The sequence below is a fragment of the Dioscorea cayenensis genome, chromosome 5, assembly GCF_009730915.1.
Source record: "Dioscorea cayenensis subsp. rotundata cultivar TDr96_F1 chromosome 5, TDr96_F1_v2_PseudoChromosome.rev07_lg8_w22 25.fasta, whole genome shotgun sequence".
Taxonomy (NCBI): Eukaryota; Viridiplantae; Streptophyta; class Magnoliopsida; order Dioscoreales; family Dioscoreaceae; genus Dioscorea; species Dioscorea cayenensis.
The window spans coordinates 8,695,022-8,707,149 of record NC_052475.1 but is presented as its reverse complement, the minus strand read 5'-3'; the positions used below and the strand labels follow the sequence as shown (position 1 = coordinate 8,707,149).

General features: G+C 31.8%; 1 protein-coding gene across 1 annotated transcript; it reads right to left on the bottom strand.

Annotated features, from left to right (window-relative positions):
* Nucleotides 1-10,100: 10,100 nt before the first annotated feature.
* LOC120261175 (protein kinase PINOID 2) lies at nucleotides 10,101-11,769 on the bottom strand. Its single transcript, XM_039268939.1, has 2 exons — nucleotides 11,178-11,769; nucleotides 10,101-11,071 (listed from the first exon to the last, which is right to left on the bottom strand). The coding sequence occupies exons 1-2, from the start codon at nucleotides 11,726-11,728 to the stop codon at nucleotides 10,222-10,224; spliced, it is 1,401 nt and encodes a 466-aa protein (XP_039124873.1). The 5' UTR covers nucleotides 11,729-11,769; the 3' UTR covers nucleotides 10,101-10,221.
* Nucleotides 11,770-12,128: the final 359 nt, after the last annotated feature.

The window sequence follows — 12,128 nt, the reverse complement described above, 5'->3', positions numbered from 1 at the left end:
TGAAAACAAAGCGAAAATAGACAAATTGCAAGCATTTATCACACACTAGTGCATCCAACTAACATGACCAAACTTAAGAATATAATATGGCCTAATACCAACTAGGGAAAGTGGAGAGACACAGCACAACACCCTAATGCCGCATTACTATCAATCATTACCTAAGGAAAAACGGAAAGTAGAGGGGATGAGTAACATAGTTACCAAGTGAGTGGTTATTAAGGATGTTTGAAACATCAATTAATATCATAAAATATCATATTTCAAATACACATATTGGAAATAATTTTGAAACAAGAAATTATACCGATAAACAAGTTTTTCATAATATAATAAGTTCAACTCAAAGATTTAAAATAAACGTAATAATAATAAACCAAAAGTTGTATATAAAATCCAATATCATAAATCAGCTAAGAAATAGTTTCCAAACTAAACCACCGTCGCGATTAGGAATAGGACTACTAAAGCCAGTTACACATTTTTTTAAACATAAAAACAAGTCCACCTTGGCATTACCCTTTGAGTTCACACGTACTGGAGGTGACGTACGGTGTCTCAGAATAAGTGGGGGTACCCACTCACTTCCAAATCAGGTTCTCTTTGCGCCTCCTGAATGGATAACTAATGTCAGCCAGTCTACCACGCCGCCTTTTATTAGGCCGGTCCATGAAGACCGGCACTGCAGTAACTGAGTCACAAACTCAAGATCACCAAAATTGAAAATATCACATGTCAATGCCATTGAAATAAATGCCTTTTTAAAATGAACCAAAGCGTATCATAACTCAAGAGTAACCACGTAAAGAAATTCGGTATGACATAGTATATAGTAGTAATATGATCGTTTAGAAACCAAACAGTAAAACTATTTTACAAATAACTTTTAGGGAAGGACATCCACTCACTATGCTTAGATCAGTATGTCTAAGAGCTTAAATGCAATACTTCTCCACAAGCTCCTTGTCTTTACTTGAGGGCTTCTCACCTAAGAGTAAATTTAATTTAATTCAAAATTTTACCTAAAAAATATGCATTCAAGAGGAATATGCGCTCATAAGACATTGATGTACAAATGAGGAGGAATATGCAAAATTTAATTTAGTTGCTACAACACCAACCAAGCTATAGTCCAGACGCTCATAAGACAATGAAGTAATAAAAGATCAACAAATCTATAAAACACTAGCTCTAAATTATAAGATTAATCAAGAAGAAATCTCTCACATTTGATTCTAAACTCCTAAATCTATCAAGATCCATAAATTCAAAAAAAATAAAAATCTACTTATTTCAAAGATATCCTATCAAGGCATGCATGTGAGTAATTTGTTCGGCTATGTAAGCAAATATAGTTCTTGCCAAGAATTTATTGGTAATTATCTTATTTTTTGTTAGTTTTTTTTAAAAACAGAAGCCCCTAATACATTGTTATCTGAATAGGATCAGAGGGATGGTCCAGTCACCATGTTGAACTGGTGAATCAATGTTGAAACCGATATGGTTCTCTAATTGAACTAGCTAGAGTTACAACTAAACCACTAAGAATCAAGGCGAATTTGCAGTATTATTTTTAACTCCGTGCACCGGATTGAGTTGTGCCAATGACCTTAGTATCATTAATGAATTGTTTTAAAAGCAATAGATCAAAGGGTGTAATTGTTATTTTAATAAAAAATATTTTATCTTAAAATTTTAAATTTTTAATTACTGTTATTGTTACTTCTTTTGAACAAAGTTTAAATTTTTAAAATAGAGTTTTGTATATTGTTTGATAAAATTTTTATTTTGTATTTTGTAGCTTGAGCTTTGATATGGACCATATGGTACTTTTGATCATAATCATATTATTGTTATCATTATTCTATATTTCTATTGACTGATTATTTAAATAATTATGGGATTTTTTGGTTCACAGGTTTAATGTCTTACCACATATGTGGAATATTATATTCCTAACAATGTTGTCGTGATTTACAATGGTCATTTCGTTACTGTATTTGATTGATCATGGTAATCAACATGATAAATAAAAAAATTCACAAAATTTTCAACAAATTTAATTTGGAATAATGGAGCCAAATTTTGAGATGAAATATAAATAAAAAAAATGTAAACCAAAAATTAACATATATATATATACACACACAATACATATAATTATTAAAAAATGAAGCCAATAGATAATAAAATGTAAATTTAAAATGATAATTAAAAACTGAGGGTAATCTCATCTTAAAAACAATTATATTGTAAATTCAAAATTGTCCAAAAATTTTAATCCGGATTATCACCTCCTCTTGGTAATCCAAGATAATCATGTGTTTTGGGAATTATGTTATTACCAAGTTTCTTGAGAATATTTCATTGTTAAAATTTTTAGGTTACCATTTAACATTAATTGTGCTACATTTGTAAATGCACAGTAATATATTTAGATTATTGTGTGATTTGAAAACAATTTTACATTATTGAGAACCAAATGGTTTCTAATGTCTAAGTTTAGGTTTCATGTATTTTAATTTTAGTTTTATACTTTTTATTGTGTACATTTTTTTTGTGTTGCAATTATATTCTTTGTTCTTAAATTTTTTTTAACTTATTAAATTAAATTAAATTATTTAAAATATTTAAATTGACTAGACATTGGGACAATTTACTTGGAGTTTGAACTAATTACCTACCACCTTAAACAGTTCTAATAACTTTGTGTAATAGTTTCTTAGAGATGGAAGCTACTTCCACATGAAGGTTTTTGAGAAGAACTTTTTTGCTTTTATTTTATTTATTTATTTAGGAAATTGCCTTTTAATAATTTGTGTATTAACATCTTCAAATCCAACTCTAGTTTTTTTATACTTAATGAGGTTGTGATTGCTTAATTATAATAACAAAAAATGCCAGTCAATATATAAAAGTTCTTTTTAACCACCTTCACATTAGAAGGATGGTAATTTTTTCCCTTACCAAGTGAGAGGTTGAGGAATTGATAAATGCTTAAACATACATATTGTTGTACTATAAATTAATGTACTTAACTCATCATTTTTAGTAGTCTCATAGTCGTTGGTATTTAAATCATCTCTTTTTGGTGTTCAGAAGGTGAATTGTAAACTTGAAGCAGGCCAAGCAAATTAGAAGCAATTCAATGTGAAAATCAAGCAAGTGTTGAGATTACAAAGAAGAAGACATGTCTAACACGGCTAGGTGTTAATCATGTATTGAAGGTTGAAGAGTTTCCTTGAATTGCAAGAAACCCAAGAGTAAAATGTGTCAACACACCCTCATATTGAGGTTGTGTACTTCTCAGTTGCTTCAAAATAAATCATAAGGCTTAGTATCAAGGCTTTGTGAATTTATACGACCCATGTTCTATATATAGTGTCAAGGCTGGTGAGTACTCCCTAGAACTTTTTAGGGTTTTATATATTTAGGAGCCAGAAATATAGTTTAGAACATGCCCCTCATTGACCCGTGTCTAGGCCCAATTCCTAAACTATACAAGCTAGGCACGAGGAATTTTTGGAGAAGCTTTTATTAGGTTTTCCGAGAATTTTTTTTTGGACTGGCCTTATGTGAGTTTTCTCAAGGTTGAAAGCATCACATAGAGGAGAGATCTTTGGCGGCTTTTAGGAGGAGATATCAATGAGCAGAGAATGAAGAGAGGATCGAATCTCTTTAAAAGGGTTCCCATCCAATCAAGAGAAGCGTGGAGCACAAAGGGGTTTTCTATTATGCTTTCCATGTTATTTTATGTTTTTTATTATATTTTGAACTCTCTTAGGATGAGGAACTAAACATTCTAGGGTATTCGGGCATTGATGAACCCTAGAATTTACTTAGTATTTGACATTGAATATTTATTATATATTAAGTTTCTTTTGATTGATATTTAATTATATATATTGAATGTCATGATATTTATTATAGTGTGACCTTGATTTCATGCTTGATATATGTGTGAAAGAGATTGAGAAATTGTTATGCATAAATCCACCACAATTGAAGGGATTTGCTTGTAACCCTAGATGTAAGGGACTTAATTACCACAACTTTTACTACAAAAAATTATATTTTTAGTGATAACCAAAGTTGTTACTAAAAGCAGTAATTTTTGTCATTATTATTAATAGTGCCCAATTTTTGAGGTCGTCATCCCACGTCATAAGTACCTCCGTAGCAAATACAATAGTGACCACTTTAGAATTTTGGTTACAATTACACAAAAACTTTTGTGACCAAATTATTGTCACTAAAAGCTTTAACATTCGTGATAAAATTATGTGGCCACAAATACTCAAAATTTTATAGTAAATTGTTGTTACTAAAAACATTTTTATTTGTGACAAAACTATATTGTCACAAAAAATAAATTTTTAGTAGCAAAATATTGTTATATAAGCAAAAATATATATATATATATATATATATATTTAATATTATATAAAATAGATAAATATCAGTAAATACAAAATTCTTATATCAAATATATAAAATTGGAAATTTAAATATCAAAATTACATTTGTAAAATTATACTAAACTATTCTTTAATGTAAATTTGGAGATGAAGTACTCAGCTATGCATTTGAATCTTCCTTTTTGATTTTCAGCCTCAGCTTCAGCTAGAATTTAACTCCTTTTTGAGATTCAAATGTTATTCTCTCTTCTTGATTCTTATTTTGCATATTTAGGGAAAAAAAAAAGAATCCAATAAGATAATTTTAAAAATTCCAAAATTTTTTAATTTAATTACAACTTTTATACAATTATTTCTTCTCAATTAAGAAGAGACATAATTCCATGTTGCATTTGGATTTTTGTTGTTTTAAACAGATAAAAAAATATTTAAAACACACACAATCAAAATCTAAACAACATATATATTCCTACTATCAACATAAGATTCAAAGTGTCCAAAAAGAAAAGACTAACAAATAACCATCATTGAAAAAAATCTAATAAACCTAATTTTGAAGATAAAAAAAGATAAAGCAAAACAACAATTATCTCTTATCTATTGCATAAATGAAGCAAAAAAAATTAAGAAAAGGAAAAAAAAAAAAAAATCTTGTGGCCATCCATCAATGATATGCAAACTGTTGCCACCGATCTCCGTAGGCAAATAAGTTCTCAAGGTTTCACCATCTTCGTATATTTCTTTTATATGTTCAGTTAATTGAGGATATATATTTTCTAATTTTTTTTTAAAATTTACATTATCAAGATTTTTCTTTGAGATTTGATATATATATATATATATATATATATATAATTTTTCATTTTTTAAAATTTTCTCTAATACTGTAAATCCTAGGTAAGCCTTATAATATAAAATTTGAATATTATATAAATTATAATTTTAGAAACCTTTTAAATTTCATCTATAATTACTTACACCACCTAATAAATTTTTAAAAAATCTATACATAAACCTTGAGATTGGGTAGGAAAAATAGACTATTTAATATTTTATTAAGAATATAATTTTTACAACCACATTTATTAATTTATAATATACTATACATGTTAATTTATATTTTTATGACAACATTGACTGACGGAAAACACCTTCGCCACAACAAATGAAAAATTATAGTGACGACAATATGTCTTGTCACAATTATACATCATTCCCATCAAAAAAAATTTGACATAAAATCTTATATGCTTTTAGTGACTAACATTGGATACAAAAGAAATTTTGCTGCTATTAGTATATTAATGGTGATGACTTAACTGTGATATATGCAATATTATCACAATTTTCATTATAATAGTGGCAAAAACATAAGTTATCACAATTAATCTAAACAATAGTGTCGGTTAACTTTTTTGACACAAAAACCTAATATTTGTGGCAAAATAATAGGGTGACACAAAAATAATATCATTAAAAGTCTTAACTCTTGTAGTGTTCCCAGTTTAGAGTTACTGTGCTTTTGGATTTCATTGAGTATCTATGCAATCTTAAGGGACTAGGCTACAAAGAGATCTCAATTTAGCTTCATATGAGATTAGTTACTAATCACTTTGGGACAAGAATTAGTATAGATTAAAATTTGGGTTTAATCATCTTCATGAGGTCATCGAGTGTTATTGCAATCATTAGGTGTCTTAGTTAGGAAGAGAGAATCTAGCTTTATATGGAATTAGTTTCTTATTGCCTTGAGAAAGAGGTAAGTATATTTTAGAAACACCCCCGTAAAATCAACTCAATTTTAGTCCGATATCCTTATCTAGTGCTCCATATGAATTCTAAGGGGGTCCTTATCCGAATACCCCTCTCTCCCTCCTCTCATGATTGATTGCAATTCTTATTATCACTTATCATTTCCATAGTCTTGATTAGTTCCTTTCAGTAGATTTAGTCTTTCATTAGTTCATCACTTTCAGTATTGATCAACTAGATAACATGCTAAGAACTAGTACTAGTACTTTTAGTTCTAATGGAATTGACAACCTAACGTTTTATTGCAAACTTTACTACTTTATCCCCATTTGCACTTGCATACATCGCTACATACCACTCAAAGCTAATTAAGGTTTTGGCGTCGTTGCTGGGGAGTAGGCATATTAAAAAGCCAGGGTTTTATTGATCTAGCAATTTTATTTTGGTTCTGCTATTTCCTTTTCTTTTTTAATTTCTATTATTGCCCATCTTTCCTATTATATGTCTTTTCTTAATTTCTTGCACTCATAGGTTTTTTCCTCTCTTTTGCATAAGTTCTTTGGCAACATGATGACACCTTTTGGATTTTGATAAAATATTGTTGAAGACTTTGGTTAAGATATTACTTTTATTGGCACCTGTTATTTAGATGTTATTAGTTGGATACACTAAATCCTTAGTAATACTTCCAGACCTAGGAATGGACCAAGAGCTTAGAGAGTTTAGTGATAAATTTTATTCAGACAACTGAGGCTCACATGAAGAGGCAACACTGAACCTAGGGGCTCAACATAAAAGAAATCTTGGTTAAGTTAGTGCAAATGACAAAGATCTGCTAGAGTCAACCCCTTCAATGAGAAAAAAAATAGACAGGGAGAACCTTAGTGAAAGTAACTGTGAGACACGTGGGGAATAGAGAGCCTGTGAGCCCAAATGGAGAGTACTCAAGGAATTTGAGCAAGGTAGAAGGAATAGGCTTAAGCCCTCTATTGAGGATCCACTCGAGATTGAAGAAGTTACCTATACACCTTGAGTATGTATTCATCGCAAATGGCTCGTTTCTTTGAGAAATGGGTATCTTTTAAGAACACCTGTGGTCTAGTTAACTCAATTTTAGTATATTCTTGTCTAGTGCTTTATAAGAAAACTAGACGGACTCGTTGTCCAGATATCCCTCCCCCTTTCATGATTGATTATCTTCCAGTTAGCGCTCATCGTTTCCATAGTCTTGATTAGTTCATCACCTTTGGTATCGATAGCCTAGATAATATGTTAATAGCTAGTATTAGTACTTTCATTCCTCGTGGGATAGACAACACTGGTTTTTATCACATACTTTACTATTTGATCAGCAATTGCAAGGATTGATTCTCTATTACAATATTAGTTGAGATGAGTGACTTGCCCACCATATTAAAAAAATATATATATATAAATATAAAAAGTCTTTTTATAGAAAGATATAACACAAATTCAATTTTACAATAATTATGTTTTCAATTATATATATATATATATATAGTTTGATAGATATGAAAGACACAACCTTCAATTATTGTTGTACAAGGGAGTTTAATTCTTAATCTTATGTTTGAGAGACAAATGAGTTTTATTGTCTTTATTGTGGAGGTGGTACAATTATATATATATATATATTACTAACGACCAAATGGTCTATTAATAGTTGGGCCCCTGTCTTTTTTAGCGGCCTAACCGCTCATCTTGACAATATATATATATATATATATATATTAATAACATTGTGAGCCTTTTTTTTCTCAAAATAAAATTCAATGTCACCTCCATGTCTATATACAAACAAGATTAATTGAATGATACATTCATCTGTCTTCTACATTTTTATGTTTATTTACGTCTCCAATAAATGAGAGAGCACATACAAAATAGAACAGACAAAGAAAAGTTTGGACCATGGAATAGTTTGAGAGAAAAGGGTAGATAGAGTATAATTGATGTTTGTGGACCTAGAGAAAGTCAAAGAACAAGAAGAAAGAAAGAAAGAAAGAAAGAAAGAAAAAACAGAGAAAGAATTAGAGTAGAGACAAGCAAACTTAACAAGCCAAAGGAACAAGCATGGTCCTCAACAGTGTTCACTCCCTAGTGGACTTTCCCATTCTGATGGCACAATTATATCTTCCCCTCCAAACTAGTCTTCTATGTCTTCATGATGCAAGAGACTTCTCCTTCTTCTCTTATTATTATTATTATTATTATTATTATTATTACAAGACTTTTTTTTTCTTCTTCTTATCATAAAATGTATATGACTTTGTACTACGCTCAATGAGCTATTGAAATGTTTTGTTTGGAGTGTTGCTAGTGTTGATGAAAGCGAAGATGGAGATATATTTGTTACTCATTCTTTTTTTGGGCCATGGAATCAAAACATTATTATATATTCCACTGCTTTGATTTGATTTGTATGGCTTCAATTAGCATGAAAATTGCTTTCCAATATCACATCACATCTGATCAGATCAGATCAAACCAAAGTTTTTGCTTTAATGTTTATGGTTTAGCAACATCTCTTCTAAGAATTATTATCAATATTAATAATAATATTATTATTATCATCTAGATATGAGAGAGAGACAGAGACACACACGGAGAGAGAGAGAGAGAGAGAGAGAGAGAGAGATTGAGAGAATCATAAAATGAAGGTCAAGAGTGTTGTTGTATATATTAAAAGGGCTCATGCAAAGTCATCTTCCCAAGTAATATATAATCTCAAGGTTAATCGCTTACCATCTTTGATTTGCATGCAATGTGTCCAAACTATATAATAATAATATTGGATTAACTCCAAGAAAGGAATGAAGAATGGTTGATGTTGTGATTTTCGGAAGAGGGGCTATGCATGCCATGATATTTAATAATTAGTGAGAGTTTAGTTTTCACTACAACCCCTCATCAATATGTTAGTAAGAATTTTTTAGTGAGATGCCAAAACATCAACTTGAAATGATTTTGGCATAATATCATTCATTTGATTCAAAAAGCTTCACTAATTAATGCAACCAAAATCTCTAAAATAGAAAATATTAACCAAAAACCCTCTTTAATTGAATCATTTAACATATTGTTATAAATTACAATATAATCAATGCAATCATATAGCTTTAATCCAAACTCATTTATTTCAAACATATTGTAATTATGTATTCACTTAATAAGAAAAGAAAGAAATAAAAAAGAAAGAGAGATTTTGCAAGGGGTTATATAGAAAAAGGGAAAGCACGCATGATGTTCCCCTCCTGCGCGGTGCGTGTCATTGATGCCCCCCGCAGGCCCAAGAACCGGACCACAAAAATGATCACACATTTGACCACCCCTTTTCTCTTTTACACCCCCCACATCATATCATTTCTTATCATCATGCCCTTCATATCCCATTCTATATATATATATATATATATACATATATAAATATGAATATCTTTTTTGAAAAAAAAATATTTGTTTGAGATATTTGCATAGTTTTGATGTTTGTTGTGGATGAAGATTTTAATTAGGTTATCATGTAATCATAAGTTGGGGTATCAAATAATTTCATCTTCACCAAAGTAATGAAGGAAGAACTTTATCACTTTATATGAGAAGTAAGAAAAAGGAGGAAAGTGAGGTTTTGTATCATTTAAATGAGCCTTCCTCAGTTGGTGGAGTGTTGTAGTTCTTTTTGTTCTTTGAGTGAAAATCATGCTGTGATCATAAATAAGGCCCGATATATATATATATATATGTTTAATTTCCTCCAATTTAATTAATTAATTAATTTATTTTACCATTTCTCATTCATGTAAAACTTCTTTTCAAAAGATAGACCTCACATTATTCTATAAAGATAAAGCAAAAAACAAAAGAGGTGATAAAAGTTCCCACCTCACATTAAACCTAAGACATATGCACATATATTAATAAAGTTTTTTTAACTCATTCTCATTAGTGAAAAGTCACAAAGAACAGCACACATGCAACTATTATTAATCTATCTACATCTAAATGGAAAAAAGATAAAGAGAAACGCAAGAGATTAAAAGTAATCAAAATATTGAGGGATGTTGTAAGGCTGGTCCCTCTGTTTCCTTGTTAACTTCATCAATGGCGCTTGTACTGCTACTTTACTAGTTCTACCTTTCCTCAACTCTCTTGGCACTTCAGGAGGCTTCACAGACCTTATCAAAGCCCAGTTAACACCTCTGAAAAAGTCATGCCTCTTAATCTCTGAAGAACCCTTCATACTGCCAATCCTTTTCTTAGGGTTCTTCACCAATAATTTATTAATAAGGTCTTGAGCTCTCATCATCTCTTCAGAAACAGCAGCAACCTTAGGAAAGCTCACTGGCTGCTTAATAATATTAATAAGAGTCTTCTCATTGTTTTCACCTTTGAATGGTGTCCTACCATACAACATCTCATACAAGAACACTCCAAGAGTCCACCAATCCACTGCACTGCCATGACCAAGGCCGGAGATCACCTCCGGCGCTAAATATTCATGTGTACCGACGAAAGACTTTGAACGTGCTGAGAATGGCTCGGCCACAAGCTCAGTCTCCATATCTTGATCAATCTCTTCATCCTCATCATATCGGTTCATTCTAGTGCACTTGCTAGCACCACCATAGAAGCAAGAAAGCACTGGTTGAATGCCAGAACTACCACCTTTGTTATTCTTGCTGTTGTTGTTGTTGCTGCTCTTCTCTGCATGTCTTTGCTTGAAAACTCTAGGCACAACATCACACTTCAACGAGAGATCGAAGTCTGATAACATTATATGTCCATCATCTCTAACCAACACATTCTCCGGCTTCAAGTCTCTGTAAACAACTCCCATCATGTGTAGATACTCTATAGCCAACAGTGTCTCCGCAGCATAAAACCTTAAGATATATATGTGTATATATATATATATATAAATAAGGAGAGAAAGAATGAATGAAAAGTCATGATCAGAAGATGTGAATCAAAAGAGTCAGAATTACATACTTAGCGGAAGAGAGAGGGAAGCGACGGCCGGGCTGACGTTGGCGAGCAACGTGCAAGTCACCGCCGGAGCAAAACTCCATGACGATACATGAGAAATGAGAAGCTTCAAAGTCGGCAAAAAGAGTAGGGAGGAAAGGATGGTCAAGAGTGCGGAGGATCTCCTTCTCGGTCTCGGCACGTTGGAGCTTGTTGCGGACGGCGAGAGCTTCTTTGTCAACAACTTTCATGGCGTAGAGGGAAGAGGAAGGGGATTTGAGACGGCAAAGATAGACGTTGCCGAGATCACCGCTACCGAGACGACGGAGAAGGTGGAAGTGGTTGAGAGTGAGTTGGCCGGAGGAGGCACGGAGATGGGAGATGGCGGTCCAGGTGGCTTCGTTGGACTTGTGGGGCTTGTAGGAGCGGGAGGAGGCGAAGCTCTCGGCGCCGAAGGAGCGGACGGAGATGGAGCTGGAGCTGTTGAAGCTGATGTCGCTGCTTATGCCGCCAGTGAAGGATGAGGAACTGCTTTCGTAGTCGGAGGAGGAGGAGTCTTCTTGTCCGCTGGCCATGGCTGCATGAGAAGAAGAGGAGGAGGAGGTGAGGGAGTTGGAGGATGTTGTTCTTATATAGATGATCATGATGATGGTGATGATATATAGTAGTTCTCTAGTTTGTTTTATTATTATTATTATTATTATTATTATTATTATTATTATTATTAGTATTTTATGGTAGTGATAATTAATTTATTAGTTGATATGTGTTTGACTTGTCAAACAATATGATTTGGACTTGAAATGACTGGTTTGGCCCCTTGAAGGATGGCTATCATGTGTCCAAGCAACACCAAGCTTTTTAATAATCTGTTTTTATTTATGACCATAATGTATTATTTATAACAAGTACATTACCCTAAATTGTAAGGGTTAAGCTTGACCTAGCGAGTTAACCGTGACTCCTCTCAATTGC